This window comes from Dendropsophus ebraccatus, chromosome 9 (genome assembly GCF_027789765.1).
Source record: "Dendropsophus ebraccatus isolate aDenEbr1 chromosome 9, aDenEbr1.pat, whole genome shotgun sequence".
Taxonomy (NCBI): Eukaryota; Metazoa; Chordata; class Amphibia; order Anura; family Hylidae; genus Dendropsophus; species Dendropsophus ebraccatus.
In genome coordinates, this window is record NC_091462.1 from 89,529,936 (window position 1) to 89,554,342 (window position 24,407).

The following is a 24,407-nucleotide window of genomic DNA, read 5'->3' on the forward strand; positions in this document are numbered from 1 at the left end:
TTTATTTTTTTTAAACCAATTTTTCTGGTGGCAAGTTGCTAAACAAATGTATACATATTATATACATTGAGAGAATGTCAAAATAAAAGCTCACAGGCAGTCATCATGTATACAGTATATCAAAAGCATATGTGAACAAATAACATTTTGACTAATGTATATCCACAACATATAACCTAATAGAGCAATAAACATTGTCATTCCAAATATATAAAGACTGTATTAAATAGTCACGTAGTTTATCTTCAGTATTGGCAGTAAGCTAGAATATCAATGAAGAGGTTTCAATGCCCCTAAGGAACCCTCTGTCGCATCCTTTTTTTTAATTAATTTTTGGTATATGAAGGTGAACAACAAGACCAGGAATGGGTACAACATCAGAGACCCAGCGAAATAAACAGAAATCAGAAATTGAATTTCCAATACAGCAAAACATGACATTGGAACATAGTGTCTATGTATTAATATGTTACTGGTATTCTGAATATGTTAGTGGTATGCTGAAAGTGTTTCAGAATGGATTCCCTCTCCTCACCAGAAAAAAATATTCACCATGAAGGACTTCCATTTAGACACATAAAACTTTTAGTGTATCTTACCTTTGATCGGATAATATCAAGAAGTTCCCAGTGCAGAACTTCCTTCATGGTTGCAATAATATTAATTTCTGAAGTCGGTACTGTTTCTTGAAGCCATCGATTTAGAAGGCCTCTTAGTGACAATAGTAGCCTCCTCCTTATCATCACAGATAGAACAGAATGTCTTTCCATTGTTTTAGGCTTAGTGGTGAGAATGGAAACTGCAATATTTCAGGATTATTTGAAAATATAGAAAATAAAATGTTAGAAAACATTAAAAAAAATATGTTAAAAAAAAAATTTACATTCCCTTTAAGTTATAAGAAGCACATTGGAAATTGTGTTTGGGGGAAAAAGAGAAAGAATCACCACCTCCAATATGTTAAATGAACATAGTAGCTAGCAGTGCTGAAACTATCCATCCTATAGATATGGTAAGCTTTATGAGGAAGTGCTAGCCCGTCTCCCTACTCTTGGTGAATCAGTATTTCTCCTTTCATTATGTCAGCCCTTTCTGTAATGCTGATTGTTCTTCAGCCCTAGATCAGGGCAGATGTCAATTAAAAATTTAGCACTTGCTTTTTAACTCTTTGAAAAAAGTCTTTAAAGGGAACTGACCGGCTAACCAATCACGATTCCCTATAAACAGCTGTGTCATTTCAGAGTAAGGCTACGTTCACACAGAGCAAAAGGAGCGGATTACGCAAGGAAATATTTCCGCCTGAAATCAACTGACGCTGAATTCCGAGCAGAATATAAGCAGAATGCAAGCAGAATCCCTGCGTATTCTGCTAGGAAAGTGTTCAGCTCGTAATCAGCTCTTGACAAATTCAGCGCGGAATACTCGAGGAATCCGCGCTGAATCCGCATGCATTCAGCGCTGAAATTCAGCGAGTATTTGGTGAGTAAACTAGACTATACCAGAACATATACTAGAATCCTCCTCCCCCCTTTTTCCCCATTTCCGCGCTGATTCAGCGAGTAATTTCCGCTTGTATTCCGCGCTGAATCCGCGCTGAATCCGCACTGAAACAGAAAATCAGAGCCCCATTGATTTGTATAGGCTTCCGCTAGCGGAAGAATGAACATGTTCATTCTTCTGGCGGAAAGCGGATTAGTTCAGTGCGGAAATTCCACTGTGTGAACTGCAGAGCAGAATTTCCATTCAACACAATGGAAATTAGCTCTGCACCTATTTTAACGGCTGAAATTTCAGCGCTGATTCAGCGCAGAAATTCAGCTGCTTTTGCTCAGTGGGAACGAGCCCTAATGCTGCCTGCAGTTCTGTCAGCATGAAATGAGTTACAGGTTCTCTTTAGGTCCATCTACTATCTATAATAGGGGATAACCAGCTAGACTGTAGGGGGGTCCAACTACTGGGAGGGGAGTCAGTAGTTTCCCTCATGCACTGATCTTATTCAGTAGTCCTATAGACAGTAAATGCAGTGGTTTTTGAGTGGACGCATGCACACTTTCACTCAATGATATTGTTGAAGAGGTGGTAATATGCGACCTGAACAGTTGTCTGTTTATTATTCCTTTTAGTGCTGGCTGCTTCTTTGGGGATGAAGTGAAGGGTCAAACAGACTCAGTCATCCAGTCAGATGTAGATTCCGAAGCCGAACAAACGCAGATACAAGAGTTGGCTCCCAATACCATAGACGTTAAGGAAGTCATCAGTGCGGATCTACCTCTGGACTCCCAAGAAGAAGCTAGTGCCAGTTCTGATGAAGTGCCTGCAGTGTCTAGGATGACCCGAGCTCCACAGTGGAGCAGTATTGACCTGGTTGAAGCTCGCATCAATTCACTCCAACCCACAGATGATCCTGCCAACCTCTCTGTATTTGAGACTTTCCCAGAAGGAACTGAAGATTCTTTTGGGAGAGACATATATCCCTTATGGACCTGGGTTTCTGGAGGGAGCTGTCTTGTAGACTCTCACACCAATCTTAAATGGTTTACCCTGCAAGCAGGTATTAACTTTTTAAAGTTATAGTATAGAGTTAAATGCATTGTATGGTTATCGGGTCAGGACATCATGGTGACCTCTCGTGAACCATTGATCGTCAATGTTTCTATATGCCAGATAGATTTGGGGCAACTGGTGACAAAGACTTTCCACCATGTCAGCATTCTTGTTATTGTCAAGAATTTTGTTTTGTCCTAATAGGGAAACAGTAAGGTCACAATTTTAGTATCATCCTTTATACCTTTATATGATTTTTTGCTATATTTTTCAGGTTTGACCGCAAGCATGCAGTCAATGTCATTGTCTATCACCCCGGCAAATACAGCAGTGTGGAGGAAACAGATATTTGACCAGCTAAGTGAGCGCACCAAGAGAGAACTGGACAGTTTCAGACACTACGAACCTGCTGTAGATCAGGTACTCGACTGTCTACATTGAACAACCTAGAACAATAGTTAGAAGAATACATCAGAATGTACCCGTCTCGTCTGCAGATATTTCTGTTCAGAAGGGTTGTCCTATCATTGACAATCCTTTTCTTCTGGGTTTGACTCCTGAGACCCCAGTTAAAAAAATGAGTCTGCCATAGAAGAGTGCATCTTGTTATACATCTCTTCTGCAGCACCGCCACAGGCAAAACCTAGTATTACATGCAGACATTCAAATGCTTTCCTGTTACTCTCTGCTCTTGCATGAACTCTCCCCTCATCACATGGACATATGGAAAAGAATTATTAAGATGTGATGACCCCTTTAGCCTTCCATGTTGGTGGCCCACCGACCTTCCATGTAAACACTGAACGATAGTACACAGGGCATAACTGCTTTGGAATTTATTTAGTTATTTCTCAATCTAATACAGGTAGTGAAAAGTTTACTGACCTATGACCACATAGGCATTGCACGGCCCCCTTACTCAGTACAGGTGGGTGCAGAGATGACGTAACCACCCATATTGCTAGCACTACGGTAGTATTAATATGTAAACTCTCCTGAACGTGAGTACTAGCAGCAGTCTTCCATCATGTTTTGGAATCGTAGTAACATTTTCTCACCTTTTTTGCAGTCTGTTTGGGTAAAAACGGGCACTTTACAGTGGTGGAGAGATTGGAAACCTTGTAAGTGGATTGATGTCCGTGTGGCCCTTGAGCAGGTGACAGCAAATGATGGATCCATAGACAGCATCCTTTTTATTTACTACACTCACTATGAAGAGAAAAAGGTATGTCAGACATAGAATTAACAGCAAGTAAACATAATGGTCATATGGTATTATAGGAATATATATATTTTAATGGGTTTATTCTAAGATATTTTACCTATGTATCCATAACATAGGTCATAAGTATCTGATTAGTGGGCGTCTGATCGCCAGCGCTCTTGTGTCGCAAGTGAGTGAAGCAAAAGTATGCAGCTATTTGTAGGGGTGATAGAAGTCGGACCCCCTTCAACCTTATGTCCTATATTGGTGTGCTATATTGTAGGTTGTAGATGTAGGTTCTCCAAAGCTAAACTACATCCTATATGTTTTCTTTTGCAGTATTTGCACTTGTTTCTCAATGAAATCACTATTGTGGTGCCAGTTCTTAATGAAGCTAAACACTCCTTTGCCATTTACACTCCAGAGAAGACAAAGCAGAGGTGGCCTGTGCGCCTGGCTGCCACCACCGAGCAGGAGATGCATGACTGGGTAAGAGCAAGGTAAAAGGGAGAAAACACATGTTAGGTCTTGTTTCTACATTACATCTCCTTCCCTGAGCATAAAAGGGCAATGCAAGGGACCATATGAAAAATTTCTGCCATAGGAATTATGGTGTCCTATTGGGTGCAGTGTTACATTAAAATGTATCTTGGGTGAAAAATAAGAATTTTACACTGAGACCCTTTTATGCAGACCTGTACTTTACCCTACTTCACCAGCATATCGTTATCTAACACATAGGTGTCAAACTTAGGCCCTCCAGCTGTTACAAAACTACACTCCCCGTCATGCCTGGACAGCCAAAGCTTTAGCTTTGGCTGTCCAGGCGTGATAGGAATTGTAGTTTTGTAACAGTTGGAGGGCCTGAGTTTGACACCCATGATCTAACAGATCTAGTAAATATATAGTTTAATCATTGTCACTAATAGTCTGTTAGTTTACATTATACCGGACTCTTTTCCTCCCTTCTCACTCTGCTGAGAGAGAAACTGACTGGTTGAAATGGTGTCAGTGCTGCTGGGGTCACAAGTCCATCCTTTCTTTCCCTTTCCTTTCCCTTCCCAGGATGGGCTATGGTTCCCATACAGACTCAGACATGAGACCTTCTTTTGTTACAGCTCAGCATTCTAAACAGATCTTGCTGTGAAATTAGAAAAGTGCCAGGACCTCCGTCTCACCAGGCCATCTGGTCTGTCACCTGTAAGGGGGACATATTTGTGAGTGAACCGTCACCCGATTTGGAGTTCCTGACCAATACACGATCATGTGACCAAATGTAAGTGTTACCCAGAATCCTGATGACAGACGTAATATTTAGTTATAATGGTTTTATTGAATGCAACTCCCCTCCCTGTACTAGACTTTTGTAAATCCAGGTTTTTGCATAATACAGTGTTCTTATAAATATCTTCATACATTGGGCTAACATTGGGTATTTGCTTTTTGTTTGCAGGTTTTGGCGTCAGATAGGAGGACATCTGAGGATGGTGGAAAGCAGTAGTTGTGGTGTTGTGTGGGGCATCGGTCATGATAATGCAGCATGGGTTTATACTGGAGGCTATGGTGGAGGATTCATGCAAGGTAATATTTCAGCTCCTATATCTCTTTATTTCCTCAGTACTGATAGATTAGAAAGAGTGACTTGAATATCTTACCCAAACATGGGTTGGGGTAAGTGCTGATTCAAGTAGTGTGTGTGTGTGTGTCTCTTTCTTATAAGTTTCATAGTAGCTTAATACTGAGGTTGTCTTGGATTCACCAAGAACATAGTATTATTACAGATTGTACCGATTCCCTGCTAAGTTATACCACCAGCTGCAGGAAAACTACAGGATCATTCCCCCCAGAAGACATCAGTTGATATGCTGACTAGTGGGGGCCCAAATAATGAGGTGACTGCTTCTCACCACGAGTAACCCAATCCTTTATTTTCACTTCTTTTCAGGGTTGGACAGCAGCACAAATAACATCTTCCCCCAGTCGGACACTAAATGCGTGTACATCTACGAAAACCAGAGGTGGAATCCGGTCACTGGATACAGCAGCACGTAAGTATTTCATCTAAAACACCCAATGTGTATGAATTATTTTATGCATACGTAATAATAGAATTTGGAGGCTCCCAGAAAAAAAACAGACTGCTTATTAACCCCTACTATACTATCTTATTAAAATGAAGTGCTTTAGGGTGGATGGAATAATGTTAATATGTTAGGGAATAGCTATATGAGCAGTTTCCTAACATTCAGGCATAGATTCAATCAACTTAAAGGGGTATTCCGGCAAATATAAAATATATTTTTTGATTTTTTTTCATTAAAAAAAAACATATTATTACTAAGAAGAATGACAATATATTTATTTTTTCAGAAACCTATGTCTCTGCATTAGACTAAACATTACACTTGGGAAAGCAACATGGTGTCAGTAGCGCTGCAGCAGCGGCACAGTGAGCAGGGTTTGAGAGTTATCCCCACTCACTGTGCTGCAGCACTAGCATCGTCCTTTACTCCTGCCACTCAATGCATAGATCTAAAAAAAAAGTACTTTTTCTTTAAAAATGTTATATAACCTTATGAAAGAAAAAGAAAAACACATTAGTTTTTTTCTTCATGATCTTAGGACCAGTTCACACAGAGTAAAACTGGCAGAATTCCGCAAGCCTCCGTGTCATACTGGCAGTCTATGGGAGGACTCGGGTCTCCTCTCTCCGCTTGGAAAAATTGACATGTCGATTCTTCCGAGTGGAGAGGCGCAGAGTGAGGAGGCGTATAAGCCCTCCCACAGACAGCCAGTATGACACGGAAGCTGGCGGGATTACGCGGCGGAGAGTTCTGCCTCAGAATTCTGCCAGTTTTACTCTGTGTGAACTGGCCTTTAATAGAAAATCCCCTACTATATAGTATTCATGGTGGAGGGAAAAACAGTACTTAGCCCCCCCATTCTACCACCAGTCTATTGAATGGAGGGGTTGCTGTGCTGATTTGGCTCCCCACCAGCTTCACAGATTTCCCTGCACAGTGGTGCTTCAAGCCACTAGGCTGTGCAAGGTACTGAATGGGCTCATGCTGCCTGTCCCTGCACAGTGGGTGGAAAGAGCTGTCTAGGCTGTAGAGCCAAACCTGAGCTGACGTGCTTTGTGCTGACGCTAGTGAGTCTGACGTACCGATGAAAGCATTGGTTACTCATCACACCATGGCCTGGAATTGACAAGATTGATTCTATAGAGCTGATAGCGAGAAACTGTCAGTCCCCAGAAGTAATAACCAGTGCTTTCATGTATATAACAGACTCTATACACCAACAGCTCTAGAGCTATTAAACAGTGACTTCATACTGAATCAAATCAAGGTGTTTTTTTTTTTTTTAATAACTTTCTTTGATGGTTTTTGTTTTCTTCCTTCCCACTTTCTATTATTTTACAGCTCAATCAATTTTTATTGAAAATATAACATAAGGCAACAAGTCATATAAAGCATACTGTGAGATAAGACAGATAACATATAAATGATACACATATACCACATGTATACAGCTAAAAGAAATGTAAGAACGTATGCATATAGGTAAGCAAGCATGTGAGAACACTATCCATCTTTCAAAAAAATCCTGAAATCTTACAATTTTCCTTCTGACCTCTAATTCTGAAACTAATTTAAGGCTTCCGGTTTTTAATGATGAGGAGGAAGCTGCTGGAAAGTGATTTGTACAGAATGACAGCAAAAGGCGACAGGTTTAGATAAGAGAGACCATAGGAGCTCAACCTCCCACCCGCTGTAGAATAATCACTTAAAGTGTCACTGCCGTTTAATTTTTTTTTTATGCAGAAATCAATAGTACAGGTGATTTTAAGAAACTTTGTAATTGGGTTTATTAGCTGAAAAATGCATTTTTATCATGAAAAAGCAGTTTGAAGCTCTCCCCCCAGTCTGCATGATTTTCTATGGAAAGGGGAGGGGTGGAAGGAGATGAGGCACCAAAACAGGACAACAAAGAATTAATTTACAGCTGGATCACCGGGCTATCTCCTCTGACGTCAGCACTGACCTCTGAATACCGGCTTTTACACAGCTCCCACTGTGTAATCCTTTGTTCTCTGCTGACAACTAATCTCCCCCTCCCCTCTCCATAGGTTACACAGGGCTCGACTGATGTAAAAGAGTAGAGATTTACTGATAAAGATCAGTGGATGAGAAAGAGGACCTGGGGTGGACCTGGGGAAAGTCTTTTTGAATGCAGATAATGGCAGATTTGGCTAATAAACCCAAATACAAAGTTTCTTAAAATCACCTGGACTATTGATTTTTGCAAAAAACAAAACAAAACACAGTGACACTTTAATGTTGTTAATAACAGCTTATTCAAGATTGCTGGCCCACAATATTGTATTCAAAAATTAAAAAAATTACAATCAGAAAATAGAAAAAGGTTAGATCAAAAAGAACTTTCCAGTGGCTGTCTCTGGTTTTGAACACTAGGTGGCGGCCCTGGGACATAACATTACAACTTGTACAGATGTAGCCTGTGTCTATCACAATGACACGTTTACCTCAGTGTTCTAATTGACTTATCATACCTCCCTGACCCAATTGTTGTGTGATGGATCATGTTAACCCTGTCCACATATTCACTGTATGTGAACAGTTCAGCTTAATGTAGTGATCAGTTGTTTTTATCCCTGTAGTCTTGCCACATCCCTTACTATAGGGTTACTGTAGCCACTATTCTTGGCTCTGTAGAAACATGTCCTCATTATTCAAAAGATTCCAGTAAAAAGGGTTTTCCTTCCTAGACGTTTATGGCTTATTAACATTTGACATAGGCCATATATGTAATAGATGTAGTAGTATATCACATAGGATATGTAATAGAAGATGTGCGGTCAGATTGACTGACGAGTTAGTTACCTTTATTTCATGAATGATGAACATGATACTAATATACAGATTAATCTACAGCCCTTAACCCAGTGCAACAACAGATTCAATGTTTAATTTTGTCTTGCAGTGGACTATTGACGGACAGATACATGTGGAGTGATGCCAGTGGGTTACAGGAGTGTACAAAGACCAACATGAAACCTCCATCACCTCAGTGGTCCTGGGTAAGACTTTCAGCATTAATCTCTTATGTTACTTTGGTTAGCGTTGGTTATGTAATTTCTTACCTGAAATCCTGATGCCTAAGGTGCTATCACATCTGGCTTTCTACATGAATGAATATGGCCAGGAATTTGTCAGAGCCGTTTCATGCACCAGGTAACAACACAGCAGGCCGTTGTTCCTTGCAACCTTCTAAATTATATACCGGGGAATATTCCCCCCACTGTCCTACAACAACTCACAGATAATACTTGCCATTCTCCATACAGTCAGCTGTCTATTTCAGGTGATGCTACCCGACCACCTCCTAACAGCAGACACCAGTATGATAAGTGTATGCATCGGGACAGCTCCATGTAGCCAAAGCTCCCTGTTCATCCCAAACTGCCCTTTTGCTCTGTATCAGGGTGGTTTGCACTGGCAAGTGGGGCACTAAAAAGTATTTTTTTGCAATGTGGCAAATGGCCTGTGTTTGCCAGTATACGGCTATAAAGTGCATACCTTAGAGGTATAGCTCAGAGAATACTCCTCATATATACCCTCAATATATAAGTGCAGTGTAAACATAGGCATAGAAGAGACCTGGGGGTGAACAGGTTAACGTGTGTTTGTTCAGAAGGGTAGAGCGTCTGCAGTGGCATATCCGCTATAACAGGTAAATGTTTACTATTCTGAACCATTTATCCAAGCACATAAGAGTGTGTAAATATGAACACTTTTTGGCAGCATTTCACTCACTATATTATGAAACAAGGAGGTTCAGTACTTAGTAACACGAGAGGAGAACAAACGTGAGAATATCCTGTTACTGCACTTCATCATATTGTAAATGTCATTGGTGTCCTCAGTTTGCGTCTTTTTTTACTGTAAACAGCCGCAAGTTCTTCCACCTCAAACGTCTTCCTTCTTTACTATGCATACATGCTTCTTTATAGGTCCTGCAGTATAGTAATGTGCAGGACCTTTCTCTGTCCACTAGATGGCGTTGTCAGGCCCCTTTAGCCTACTCTATAGGTGCATTACTGTGGACTAACAAATGTAATTGGGTGCTAGCCTGGATGCTGCCCTAGAGAGAATGGTAGTGCCATGCTGCAGAACATGCTGGAGTCTACTGTGCTAGTAGTTAGTAATAGTTGACCACAGGAAGGCATGAAATGTTATAACAGCATGTGTTTCAATCAGGTGACAATCCCTATGCTGTAGCACTCCTTACTACTGTACACTGAGCATAGGTGCATAGGCTGACATTTCAACATCTAGGTTTTATCATTTTCTGCGTTTCGCCCTCTATAAGTAATAAACTCACCCAGCTGTATATTGTCCATCAATGCTACCATACTCCCATGAGATTGCGCTGCGTGGGAAGGACACCAGCTCTCACATGCCACAAGTGTCTGGTGGTGCCATCAGATTTCTGGCATATGATTTGGACTTGTCCCCATATTGTAGAGTTTTGGAATGCCATAGGTAAGAGTCTATCAGAATTATGTGGACTCATTTTTCTTAGAAAAACTATTTTTAGCAAGGAAATCCATTGCGCTTAGATAGATTGACAACCGCCCACCTAAACAGGATATGTGGATAGCTTTGATTAACACAGCTACATCATAAGAACACTTAGAACTTATCTGCATACATTTGAGACCTTTGGTTCAAATCTCCATTGACCATTATTTCCCCAGAGGAGCGGCCACCCCCTAATAATATATGAGTAGAGGATGACAAAACACCTCCCTGAAATCCTCCTATGAATGAATAGACTATTCCCGGGATGATTTGTTTCTTTTGTGCAGCATCTGTGTATGCTGCTTACATCAGTAATGTTGTGTTAAATAATATACTGCATACTGATTTGGAAGTAAGACTTTATTGGCATTGATCTGAACGGGATTTATAACATTTCACATGGTCTTACCTTTGTAACATGCCATACATTTTAATAAAACAATAATAAATACATTATAATAATAATAATAATAATAATAAAAAATAATTTCTGTGCACACTTAACGGCTATTAAATATATTTCTCATACAGGATTACCCCTTTAAGAGAAGAATATAGAGTTGAGTGATATCGGAAAGGGTGTCATTTAATAATTATAATTAATAATTATAATTATTATTAATTATAATTAATAATTAACACTGATCAGATTCTTGTTGGTAGCAGGTAAAAACTTACATGTGACACACTAGAGATCATCACATGAATTGTCACCCAGGGACGGTATATAGGATTTCCTTTTTGTTACTGCTGGGAGGGAGAATCACACCCTTAAAGTTGATGCCAGCTAAATCTATTCTGGGAAAAGTCAGCTGAATATGAAAATCTCCATTCCTTGGGAAGTGTTGGTGGTAGAGTGTGTGTGTGTGTGTGTGTGTGTGTGTGTGTGTATGCGTGTGTATGTATGTAAGCAGCGTTGAAATTGGGCACCTGAGGCTACAAAATTACATACTTTACATACATTTACATACATACTTTAAAAGGTGTAAAACAGGAGCTATGTATGACTATCCTCTGTTCATTCATTCATTTTGATTTTCTTTTTAATAGATACAACCTCATTATTAACATCATTTTACTTTCTCCACAGGTCTCTGACTGGTTCATAGACTTTAATGTACTTGGGGGAACTGATAAAGATGGGTGGCAGTACGCAGCAGACTTCCCAGCGTAAGTACAGCAGCTCCCCCTAAAGGGGTTATCCAATCTCCCCCCTTTTCAGGTTGGCCCCACAGTGTCCCGCTCTCACTTCCGCTGGGAAAATGAGAATGTGACGCAGCAGTGCTGATCTGAATGTGCTCGGCACTGCTGTGTTCCCCTCCAACATCACACATGTCTCCAGGGATAATCAAAGCCCTGGAGACATGTAAGATGTCAGAGGGAGAAATAAAAGTAGTAAAACGTACTTACATAGAAATCACCATCCAAGAGATCCTCAGCACTCCCTACTGAAAAACACTTGTAGACCAAGTAATTGGGTGTGAATGGTGGCTTATTGGACCATGCTACCGGTGGTGCTCTACCATATGAAATAGTCCACTTGTAAGATCAGGCACGTAGAAAGGATAGATGTGGCACTCACCTACTGTAGCAGCAAACTTAGTTCTTTATTCCTCCACCAGTCAGGTAACATGCACACATTGTGCTTTTTCATAGGTGAAACATTTAAAAGGTGAAATCTACAGTACTGCAGACTCCATGCACTAGCATTGTAGTGTAATTTGGTGCAGAATCCAATAGTGGCCAAAATTGGTTTTCCATCTATAAAGCCCAAGTGACATATAACATATATTCTGATACTGATATTTTATTAAATTTGTTCATACATCTACAGAAGTGAAAAGAAGCATATATTGCAGTTGCTTAGACCTGTTGGGGCTTTCCCACTAACTTGGAGCAAGAGGTAAAATATCCTCAAAGTGAGGATCAGCCGCTTGGCCACCGTGTTCCTCACTGACCTCACACTTAACATAGAGCTTTGCAACACTTGCTCTGTCCGTCAAGAATCCTGTTGATGTCGGCAGTGTTATAATCCATGTTTGTCAGCATCAGTATACTAACCAATAGCCGATGATGATGGCTCTAACTACATTTATGATTCACTCTCTGTAAAATACAAGCAGTCATCTTTGTACATGAATAATAATTTACTAAATATCAAAATAGATTCTTGAATTTATGTAACTGACCCGACTATTCATTCTATAATATCATTTAATAATATTCATCATAGAGCCTTGAGGACTCCCCAATGCATAATCACTTACGAAGTGTAATATATTAGTGGCTAAGCAATAAGAGTAGAGCTTTATACCTCTTGCTACATTAGGTACAAATCCCTAGAGCACAAGGCCCCCTTAGGTACCTGACTAAAACTACTTTTATTGGATTCTTTAAAAATAGTATTGGTCGACCTAAAAATATATTTGATAAAAAATGTTGAAGGGGGTATGAATTTAGGTTTTAAATAGCAGCTATCTGAGTCTCTAGTGTGTCACCAGTGAATATAACTGGCCATCCTACTTAGGCTGCAAATGTGACATGGAAAGATTGGCAAAGCAGCTGCGTTTTTAACGTTTTTATTTTTTGGCCAACCAATACTATTTTAAAGAGTCCAAAAAAAAATTAGGTTTTAGTCAGGTATCTAAGGGGGCTGATACGGGTGCACCTGAAGAGTGCGGTCATATTGCCTTTCTGTTCTGAATTACATAGTTATATGCACCTGAAGAGTGCGGTCATATTGCCTTTCTGTTCTGAATTACATAGTTATACTGATGGTCAAGGTGGATCTAGTTTATTTAAAGATGGAAGCCAGTATATATATATCCTGGGGGTATGTGTTCTTCTACTAAGGCTCATGTCAGTACTTCATTGGCTAAGGTACAAAAAGAGTTACTTGGGTAGTACTAGTAGTATCCTTAACAGAGCCTTTGTGCCCTAGGGACTTGTATCTAGTCTTGTATGAGACCCCTGACCACGGACTAGAGGGACATATGTGATCTTGCTATATTAGCTAACTGTAAGTGCTATACCTGAGTTTGGTAAAGACATGATGACTTGTCATGATAATTGTTGCCATTATAGTATAAGGGGCAGGTTACATGCAACATTATGGTGTTAATTTAATCATTAAATAGATACTGAACATTTAAGCAAATGAACAAACAAAATTTTATGTCTTTGGAGAGAGGAGGGGGATAGGTTGGAAAGAGGTAGAGGCACAGAGAAATTGTTATATCTCATGGCAGGGCTTGATTCATAGCTTACACTTCTCAGTACTCCTCTACAATGTTAATCCGGAAGTTCGGGCCTCCTCGGCTACAAACACACAATCAGGAGAAGGCCAGGAGTGTGGACAGGTGATGTAAACTGTTTGGGCAAGAGCTGCACAGACACTGCTATCAATGTCTGTGCAGCCCTTGCTAAACCATTATCGGGGCATGTAATAGGCCCAGTAAACAAGCGCCGATCTAGCAGATTGGCGTTCGTTTACAGTGTTGATCGGGCTGCCATTGGCCCGTGTAATAGGACCCTAACAGAGGAGAGCTGAGCTGATCTGGCAGTGGGTCGATATGACAGGTACACTTTAGGCCTGGAGAGGCCATGTGCCATGTGCAACAAATAAAATATCCAAAAACTTCTCATGCACACAATAGTTTTTCCTGAAAACGAAAAACTGCATCCTTTTGCATATGTTTATGAAGTCTCATAAAACATCAGTAACTTTAAAGTGTACATGTGCTGGATGTGCAAACTAGAAATAGCCTACCATTTTATGATGTGTATCCTGCATATATCCATTAGTGTTTTCCCTCTTCAGGCTCCATGTCTAATTGTCAGTGTTCAGCTCTGGGGTGGGTGGTTTCCCAAACTGAGAGAAAAGGAGATCCCACTTGCCTATCTTTCTTTCATACTCAGAAGCAGCAGCAGTATGGAGAACCCTATATAGAAACATAGAAGAAAAAATCACCTGCTCCATCTAGTCTGCACATTAATTATATTGGGATAGATATGTGTTTAGCCCAGGCAGGTTCACAATCAGTTACTGTACATTTACCAACCACATCTGCTGGAAGTTTTGTTCCAGGTACTATGTAGCAGTACTGAGCAGTGTCGCTGTGAATTCAGCACAGGTTCGAGCTGTAACACTAGAAACAGCAGCGTCTTTGTCTCTTTTCTTTTCACTGCAACTGCTCCCTCTTCCTCCTCCCCTCTCCATAGAATTCTATGGGCAGTAGATGTAACCTGACCCCTCAGGAAGCTTATGATTCATCTCTGTTTCTCTAAAGATAAAAGGTAATTTAGTGATTATTGTAGGGAGTAAGTATACATTATGAGGTATGTTGGTGCTTAAGTAATAGGCCGATGTGGTCAGCTTTTACCTTCCAGTCTTATAGGGGATGAGTCAGAGTGGTCTGGTTTGATATGAGAGTTGATAGCACAATCTTGGATCCTAGTGCCATCTATAGCCAGATGAAGCTTATCTCTGCATGGCAATGCTTTCAGTGGTATATCCAATCCGCTCCTCATCACTAGGGGACTGAAATTCAAATCTTGTATTATAAAGTAGGCTTCTTTTTTACATAGATGTCTGCAGCTGCAAAGAAGAATAGCATATTCACCTTGCCCTTATGCCTTTTCCATCCACGACATTCACATATGCATTGCTATAATAGGGACCATTGATGTGAATTTAATCTCTTGTAGAGTTAATAAGGTGAACCTGAAGAGGGCATCTAATAGAACTGAAGGTCCTTTCAGAGAACAGATCGTTTGTTGAAATTGGCATAGGAATATTAAAAGAAACAATAAGGCTGGTCAGCATACACTAACTAAGCACTGCATGCAGGCTGTATTGGAGAGGTCATCTTCTAAATACATTTCTTTGCAGGTCTTATCACAGCTACAAGACCATTAAAGATTTTGTGAGACGGAGACGCTGGGCGAGGTAAATCTCATCTGAATCTAACACTTGGATTCCAAGAAAGTATCAGTACATGCTGCTTATTTGTTCCTAACAGACCTGTACACTTACAGAAACGGAAACGTGACGCTTGACTGAGGTTGTCTAGATGTGTCATTGTATTTATGATACCGATCATATGACCTCGAAAAGTGGTGTAAAGCAGATGTGGATGTGTCAGCAATTTTTTTTTTTTTTTTTTTTTGTACAGTAGCAGATCGGCGCCGGCAGCACAGTAATTTTCTTGAAACACCACCTAGTTCCCATGCTCTGCGCCATTCATTAGCCATGCACTGGCCCGGCTTTATGCACTGGGGGCAGGCCCGCCACCCCCCAATGTGACAATATCCCCTTCCCTCTGTGACACGGCTCCATTGGGCATAGCCCCAGGCCGGTGTACGGCAAAAGAATGGCACAGAGCGCAGTAACTGGGTGGCATTTCAAAAAAAGGACCGCACCACCAGGATCCCCGCATCTGCAAACTGCAGCTAAGTTCTGCTGCTCATCAGTCACCTTTATATGTGATTAAAAATGTAGCCCCGAAAATCCCTTTAAAACTCAGAAATATATTTGGAAATCTTCTCCTGTCCTTGAGCTCAATCCTATTCCTTCTTACAATCCTGTGAGTACAGCTGGAGACCCCCCCCCCCCCCACACACACACACACTTTTTCTCGACCTGCAATAAGCTTGTTAAAGGGATACTCTGGAGACAAAAAAAAAATCTATTTCTAAAACATTACTTTAATAAAGTTATATTACTTTGTAATATACCTTTATTAAAATAAATGTCAGTTTTTATTTACATATATACTATCGTTGACTGTTGTTTCATTGACTGTCCCCACTGCTGCCAGCAGCATTTGTGCTGGTAACTTCAGGGCCATCTAAGCTCCCCTGCTCTGATCAAGAGCTGCCTAACAGCACTATACAGAGCAGGGTCCCCTGTGCACTGTAAAATCTTATATATAGTAGCCGCCGGGGGGGGGGGGGGGTTACCCATCACGATAACTGTGTGCTGCAGCCTCTGTGTTTGCAATTTGTCCGGAGTATCCCTTTAAGCCCTGTCCCTCTTAGCTAAACTAGGCCTCATGTATTTACCAGCCAAAAGGGGAACAAATAAGCAAGCAATTAACCCTTGTGTTCTCATTGAGACCTTATGCAATAAATGCTTCAGGTGAGATTATCTTCTGTTTACTTTTATACTTTTATAGGCTTTCTGTTCCTTTAAGTATTTGTGCAAACACCTTCAGAATTATTGTAGATGCCACGGGGTAATTTCACCCCTAACACCCAGTATACCTGTTACTGCACAGCAACACTTACAAGGAGAACATCCTAAAGCCTGGATTCCATTGTGTCTACTGATGGGTGGGATTCTCCGTTGTTCCAGTATGCTAGCTGTGGTACCACTGTGTCTGCTGGGTTATAGGCTTGCTAACCAGTTTGTTAGCGTTTATTTTACCATTTCACTGAAATATGTTTCCTTTATAGAAAATGCAAAATAGTAACAAGTGGTCCATGGCTGGAGGTCCCCCCTATTTTGTTGAGAGAGGTCTCCATATTTCCAGGAAGAGTAACCAGGGACGATGAACACGTATCTCTATGGGCCATCAGCAACAAGGGGGACGTTCTTTGCCGGCTTGGTGTGACAGTACAGACTCCCTCTGTAAGGATACAAGATAAAGCAATGATAACTCTGCTTTTTTATTATAATTTTTTTTTTTTTGCTCACATATAATATAGAAAATGAATACTACCCCAAATCCCCCCCAGCATAGTTAACAGATTTGTTTCTGTTTAGAGAGGACGTGCATGTTCTGTTTAGACCTGCCGTTTTGTAGTAGTGTAGGACAAGCATGTGTACCGGCAACCACATGCTCTTCCTTTATGAGCTGCTCCTTGGTTCTTTGTTGGTGCCGCATAGCCAAGCCAGCACATTACAATAATCCACTGATCAACCAAATGGCAACCGCTCTCTAAAACCCCGGCATTAAAGGTATCCAGGATCAGATCAGTCTCTAATACAGTGATGGGCAACCTTTTGAGGTTGGTGTGTCAGTATTCGGCGAAAAAACAAGTATAACTTGAATGGTTTGTCACTTTGAGAAAAAACACCATAATTCTGCGTTATTTGTAGTTCAAAAATACTTCATTGTGATATATAACTGTACTTAATATACCAAAAAATAATTATTGTGTGAAGTAAACTAAAAACCACACACACACACACTACCCCACCTGACCCCCATCCCTCCCCATACACCACCCTACCTTACCCCCATCCCTCCCCATACACTACCCTACCTGACCCTTCCACACACACACACTACCCCACCTGACCCCCATCCCTCCCCATACACTACCCTACCTGACCCTTCCACACACACACACTACGCCACCTGACCACCATCCCTCCCCATACACTACCTGACCCTTCCACACACACACTACCACACCAGACCCCCATCCCTCCCCATACACTACCCTGCCTGACCCTTCCACACACACACTACCACACCAGACCCCCATCCCTCCCCATACACTACCCTGCCTGACCCTTCCCCACACACACACTACCACACCTGACCCCCATCCCTCCCCATACACTACCCTGCCTGACCCTTCCACACACTACCCTACCTGACTCCCATCCCCCCATACACTACCACACCTGACCCCCATTCCTCCCCATACACTACCCTACCTGACCCTCATCCCTCCCCATACACTACCCTACCTGACCCTTCCACATACACTACCCCACCCAACCCCCATCCCCTCAAACTACCTTACCTGACCCCCATCCCCCCACACTACCCCACCTGACCTCCTTACCCACATTCACACTACCCAACCTGACCCCATTCCTCCCCCCTTACACACACACACAATACCCCACATGGCCCCATCCCTCCCCCCCCCACACACACAATACCCCAACCTGCCCCATCCCTCACCACACACACTCACACACACACAATACCCCACCTGGCCCCATCCCTCCCCACTCATACACACAATACCCCGACCCCCATCCCTCCCCACACACACACACAATACCCCATCCCCCGACCCCCATCCCTCCCCACACACACCTACAATCCTGCTGCGGTCCAGGATGCAGGCTGTGGCACCAGGAGACGATGCTGGAGGCAGGAGCAAGGCGGGGCTGAAGTGCGACACAGCTCCGGCCGGCCGTACGCAGCTTATGTGTCAGGTGACGTCACAGTAGCTGCATCCGGGCGGTACATGGGGCGGGGAATATGTGGGGTCGGGTCGCACTGTACGGACGCCAGACTGCCTTGGAGCTTGCATGCAGCCGCATACTTTTCTGTATGCGGCCGCGTGTCAGCAACTATGGCTACGCGAGTCAGTGCTGAAACGCGTGTCATAGGTTTGCCATCAGGGCTCTAATACATTGTCAGCTTTATTCCTGTATGGTCGGTTGCTTGGCAAAGAGTCATAGAAGGGATAGCGGGATGAACCACTAAACATGCATGTTGTTGCCTCTAAGATAACCTACATACCCACCTTCTCCCTGGACACTATCTAGTCTGACCAGTAGGGTGCATGACTACCTAACACTCCCTATACACAGTGCAGCTAAGATAATAACTCCTCAAAGCTGTTTCATAATGGAGACAGGTACATATTATGCTGAAGAACATAGGTAATATGTAAGCAGCACCTATATGTAGGGAGAAGGCTAAAACTGCTTTCACTGTATTTTGTCTTCTAGGGTTCTTCATGGCTTCATGTTGGCACAGATCAGCCATTCATTTCTCTGTCAGTGGGAGGATGCCTGCAGGTCTGGGCTATAGCATGTGATGGATCTGCCTTTTATCGGGGTTCAGTGTCCTCCAGTCAGCCAGCAGGTAAGTGATCTTCATATGCTATGCACCATAGCTAGATACACTTATTATTGAAGCTAGAAAACTGGTTGACAGCCTCTTGGGACTGAGGACCCAGAAACTTAAGAAACCCTAAGAGAGAAACTCCATGATGATCACTTAGCTCTTGAGGGCCCACATAGTGTACTTGCACGGGGCCGTCTCCACCAGACTGGTAGTGTTAGTGCAGCATTGAGTGTCAGACAGACTGGATACAGTCCCGTATAGGTCAGAAAGAGTTTGTCTCTTAGAGAAACAAGCCATGATTGTATCAGGACCATAAAACAATTCAACATAGAGCAAGGTAACAGCTAAGCTAATGCTATGTACACTGGAACATTGTTTCCTACCTCATACTGTGAATTGCCTGGGGCTCCAGGGCCAAGCACGTGACAGTACAGGTACGGCCCACTGAGAAGCACTGGGTAAATAGCAGTCTTATATCAGAGGTGACCTTCTAGCAGCCTTAATAGAAAGGCAAATATGTATATATGACAATGGCAAACAATAAAGTTAGGATATTCTACCAACACTTTGATAATCTGCAATGAAAATAAATCTCAGGACAAATGCTTTGTTTTCAACCCTAATATCTAGCGGAGGCTAAGCCAGTAAATAAATCTCCATTGCTGCAATGTGACTGATCTGTGTTGTGACATTCATATTGCTGCATTACTAGGATGTGTTGCTGTTCAGGACTTTCAGAAAGCTGAATGCCATTCCGCTTTTGGCTTATAATGGGTGTAAGTGATCACTGGTCTTCTACCAGTATCGCTAAGAGGCTGAATACAGTTTCATGAGAAGTCAGTGATATGCAGTGGTGCACTGGTTCTTTAAAGAGATTCTGCCAGCAGGCTTACGGTGTCCTATCTCAGGGTAGCATAAACTAGTGACAGAGAAGCTGAACAGAATGTTGTATCACTTACATTGTTCTGTGCAGCTGATTCGGAGATATCCTACTGAATGACATGGACAATAAGTAGTCCTCTCCATTGTGTGCATGAGCCCAGTAGTCCTGGATATTCATGAGAAGCAGAAAACCCTGCCAACTAGCTGCTCATTGGCAGTTATCTATCCATGCTGTGTATAGGCAGTCAAATGTGAATCAGCGGGGGGAGGGGTGCGGCAAGAATCCTAATCTCTTGCATATTAGGAGAACGGCTGAACAAAATTATGTAAGTAATACGTTCAACACAATACGGCTATTCAGCCATGCTGCAAACCACTCTCACTGCGGTGTGTTTATTGGGGCCTGTCAGTCCAATCCTGGTATCTCGTCAATAATAACACAACACCATAAGTACTTGCTGTTACTTTATCGCAATATAAAGTGTATTCACACAAATCTGTTTTGCAAATTGCATATACATCACCACGGTGCACGAAATATGTTCAGCGTGAGAGAGGCAGATATAAGTTTTGCCCGCATAGGGCTGATGGATTCAATTCCACGTAGGAAGACACCAGCTGCCCATCACGAATAGGCTGGAGTTGGACAACGTCCACACGTCTGCGACGTTTCGAGGTTCACGCCCTCTTTCTCAAGCATGTAGTGACATCACCCACCACCAAATAAAAAGACTAGGAAGTCCCACGAGAGTTCTTCCCTGACTGATCAAGGAGAAACACAAATTAGATGTGAAACATAGTACAGCGGATAGTTAGTATAATGTTTACAACTTTACATACTCAGACTGTCATGATTTTACATATATTACACATAATACTAACGTATGTTATATTGCACCTCTGATCTTATTGCACTCAATTACTATTGCACATAATAAATCATATTGCACTAGTATTCATAATTTACTGTTATTAAGAACCGCTGTCTAAGATAAGTGTTTCAAATCATAATTGGACAAGCTATTGCAGGAATACGTTAAAATTGCATACTTCATTCATGCCTTTTGGATACACTGTACCCAATGTTTGGATCCAAAAAACCTCTCTTTGCAGTAGTCTCTTACGGATTTCAATATCATTATCACCATAGATTTCTTCGAGTATCATCCAGCGGAGTTCGCTCACATTATGTTTACGTTCAATGAAATGTTTCACCACTCCTGTCTCTCCAAACCTACTTTCTGGATCTCCCACACCATTTTGCAAACCTCTTCTAATTGGCGCACAATATTTGCTTAATCTGACCTTCGCGCTATGGGAGGTCTGCCCCACGTAGCATTGTGTGGACAATGCCACGTGGGGCAGACCTCTGTTCAGCATTTCTGTCACTAGTTTATGCTGTCGTTTAAAAAATTGAATGAACTGAATTTGGGCACTCATTCCCCATCCTATCCATGTTGTTTTAGCCATGGATGATATATGATGTCTGACTACTTTTATGACGTAGGAGACTGCTGGTATCACATTCCCTCTCCACCAAAGCAGAAGCTGATCCAAGTATCTGTAGGACAGACGTCCGTGTTTGTCGTTGATGAAAATGGTAAGTGAGCCATGCCTGCTCTATGTATCTTCTATGTATAGTTCCAATACAGGAATACTGTGGTGTGTCAGGCTTTCATATATATGAAAGGTTGTGTAACCAGCTGATAGAGACGGAGCTTAAAATAGAAATGTCCTGCGCAAAAGACCCTGCAAAAGGTATTGAGAAGTGAACAGCTGGACGTAATCTAGACCTTACATAGTATTTGTCCTCTCCGTCAGCATGGCCACACATGAGTGATTGTGGTGCGCTTCGTGCGGCTGCAACCTGTGGTTCTCCAGCTGTTGTGAAACCAAAAGTCTCAGCTTATTATGAAAGCTGAAGACTGTCATCTGCCATGACATGTTCTGAGCTTCACAACACCTGGAGAACCACAGGTTGCAGCAACTGCTGTATGTAGTGCACAACTTATAGCCAAACTTCTGGTCATACACCATGATAATAGACCACAACCAGTGTCATTACACCTTCAGATTACTGCGTGTGAATATATCCGACTTGTTATGTTTGATCTACAACACTAGCCAGTATAACACACACCAGATCATGGATCTATCTGTGTCCTGTAGTGATCGTGTGACATTAGGCGTGTGTTCCTTTTTTTTTTATCCATATTATGAAATATTTGAGATCTTAATAGCTTGGTACATCATATTTTTATTTTCCTATTAGGTAATTTATGGTTTCGACATGGGTGCACACCAAGTTACCCTCAGGGATCTGCCTGGGAACATGTGTCAAATAATATCCGCAAAGTATCTGTCGGGCCCCTTGATCAGGTAGGTACTGTCCATGTGTATTATAATATGGCTGATAAGGGTTTGTGCAAATCTACTGAAGGGTTCCTTCACACAGGACAACTCGCAGCGGAAATCTCGCTGCAAATTCTGCAGCAAGATCCGCTACGAGGTAAGGTCCCGGCAGGTCCCTGTGAAGGCTTCCTGCTCTGCTGCTGAGCCAATCAGTGTGTTGCCCAGCTGCAGCCACTGATTGGTTGGGCGGAAGAGTAGGATGCCGGGGCCCCCGTGCAGCAAGCAGACAGGTAATGTATACAGACAGCGGGAGCAGATTAAGGGGTTAAGGGGGCGGGTGAATTACATACTCACAGCATATTCACAGGGACCTGCCAGGACCTTACCTCGTAGCGGATCTCACTGCAAAACTCGCAGCGAGATTTCCGCTGTGAGTCATCCTGTGTGAAGGCACCCTAAAGGGCTTTACCATATACACTAAAGTCCCCCGTTGGTGTGATTCCTATGTCTATAGGTGTAAAACTTGTCAGTATTTTCAATCTAACAGTGTCTTACATTAAAGTCTATTAAAAAAAAAAAACTGCCATCTGTGCACACATTGTAAAAAATATATATTTTTTCCACACTGAAATTTTTCTTTAGACTTTAATACTTTAATATAGCACATTGCTAGATTCAAAATACTGATGCGTTTTATACTTTTTTTTACTGTCCTATTTAGCTTTTCTTTTACTGTGTGTTAACATAGCCTAAAGTATTACTCTCACTTTAAAAAAACTTTTGAAAAACCTAACCCATCATTAGATATAGCCATGAAATGTGCACTTTGGTGTTTAATTGACTTGTTGCAGGAGTCGGGATTCCACGGACTAACGGCCGTATTACATGCCCAGATCACTTTAGTAAACGAATGCTTGATTAGCGCTTGTTTACTGAGCCTATTACACGGCTCGATATTCGTGCAGAAAGGGCTATATATACATCATTAGCGATGTCCGTGCAGCCCCTGCTGTATGTAGTAAATAATAAACTGCAGGTGTTTTCCTGCGTTCACTCCACTCCCCGCAGCCACTGTCACTTCTGAGCCGGTCTCTGAAGTGACAGGCTGCTCAGCCAATTCCTGGCCACAGTGGTCTCGTCCCGGACAGTGATTGGCTGAGCACTCTGTCACTTCAGAGACTGGCTCTGAAGTTGTACTGGCGGCTGCAGAGAGTGTGGAGAAGCGAAGAGAACACCAGGGAGCGTAGAGTGGTAATGTATACAGTTTATTACTTTCCTTACTGATTTGTCAGCCGCAGCGATGCATGGTCCGTGGCCGATGATTTTAAATCAGGACCTAAAGACACGATCAGTTGATCGGCACCAAGACTCTGACCGATCAAAAGCTTTGAAATATCTTTGTAACAAGTCAAGAGTTTTTTAAAGTGACAGTAACACAATGCATGTTCCAAATTGAATGTAAAACAAGTGATAAACTATGACCCTCTGGTACAAACCTATTTTGTTTCAGCTTTACTGAGGATCCATGATGGCCTCAGTGCTAGTCTTCATTTTTCTTTTTATAAAGCTGCTTTCAGTATTAAAAAGTAGTAGGTAGGGTTAGATATAGAAACTGCAAGATGCAGGAAGCTGACATGTCACAGAGAATTTTGCTTGATATACACGTCAGCTTCAGTACAGATACTACTAAGTGGCATTGAAATAGTCACTAAAGATTTAAAAGACAACTCCCCCAAAGCCTCTTACCTTCACTGTAGAGTCCGTTTCACTCCCAAATTCATTCGTTCTGGGACCCTGCGGTGTGCCACTCACCGCCTTCTGTTCTTCACCACTTAATGGTTCAGTTGTTCACAACTTCCACCCCTCTGTTCAGCGGCTCAGGTGGCTTGCAGCCTGCTCAGCCAGTCATCTGGTGATGCTAGTTAGGCCAGCCTCCCTCTACGGATGACGTCGTCAACACAAGATGGCAAGATGGCCTGGTGGACAGTTATGGGG

At 42.1% G+C, this 24,407-nt stretch overlaps 1 protein-coding gene and 1 long non-coding RNA gene across 7 annotated transcripts in view; one reads left to right on the forward strand and one right to left on the reverse strand.

Annotated features, from left to right (window-relative positions):
* The window catches only part of TECPR1 (tectonin beta-propeller repeat containing 1), a 61,608-nt gene that overhangs the window by 27,068 nt on the left and 10,133 nt on the right, over positions 1 to 24,407 (forward strand). For 5 of the 6 annotated variants that reach the window (XM_069983814.1, XM_069983809.1, XM_069983811.1 and 2 more), the window contains exons 10-24: positions 2,124 to 2,551; positions 2,819 to 2,964; positions 3,614 to 3,769; positions 4,088 to 4,237; positions 4,867 to 5,024; positions 5,202 to 5,329; positions 5,694 to 5,796; positions 8,756 to 8,852; positions 11,447 to 11,526; positions 12,191 to 12,259; positions 15,248 to 15,304; positions 16,813 to 16,987; positions 19,061 to 19,196; positions 21,568 to 21,660; positions 22,333 to 22,439. In XM_069983814.1, coding sequence (XP_069839915.1) covers positions 2,124 to 2,551; positions 2,819 to 2,964; positions 3,614 to 3,769; positions 4,088 to 4,237; positions 4,867 to 5,024; positions 5,202 to 5,329; positions 5,694 to 5,796; positions 8,756 to 8,852; positions 11,447 to 11,526; positions 12,191 to 12,259; positions 15,248 to 15,304; positions 16,813 to 16,987; positions 19,061 to 19,196; positions 21,568 to 21,660; positions 22,333 to 22,439 — 2,083 coding nt within the window. The remainder of the gene's footprint in view (positions 1 to 2,123; positions 2,552 to 2,818; positions 2,965 to 3,613; positions 3,770 to 4,087; positions 4,238 to 4,866; positions 5,025 to 5,201; positions 5,330 to 5,693; positions 5,797 to 8,755; positions 8,853 to 11,446; positions 11,527 to 12,190; positions 12,260 to 15,247; positions 15,305 to 16,812; positions 16,988 to 19,060; positions 19,197 to 21,567; positions 21,661 to 22,332; positions 22,440 to 24,407) is intronic. The other variant, XM_069983813.1, reaches the window with a different exon arrangement.
* Positions 16,512 to 24,289, reverse strand: LOC138801233 (uncharacterized). Its single transcript, XR_011364585.1, has 3 exons — positions 24,159 to 24,289; positions 19,562 to 19,676; positions 16,512 to 16,985 (listed from the first exon to the last, which is right to left on the reverse strand). It is a non-coding gene; the product is annotated as an uncharacterized lncRNA (long non-coding RNA).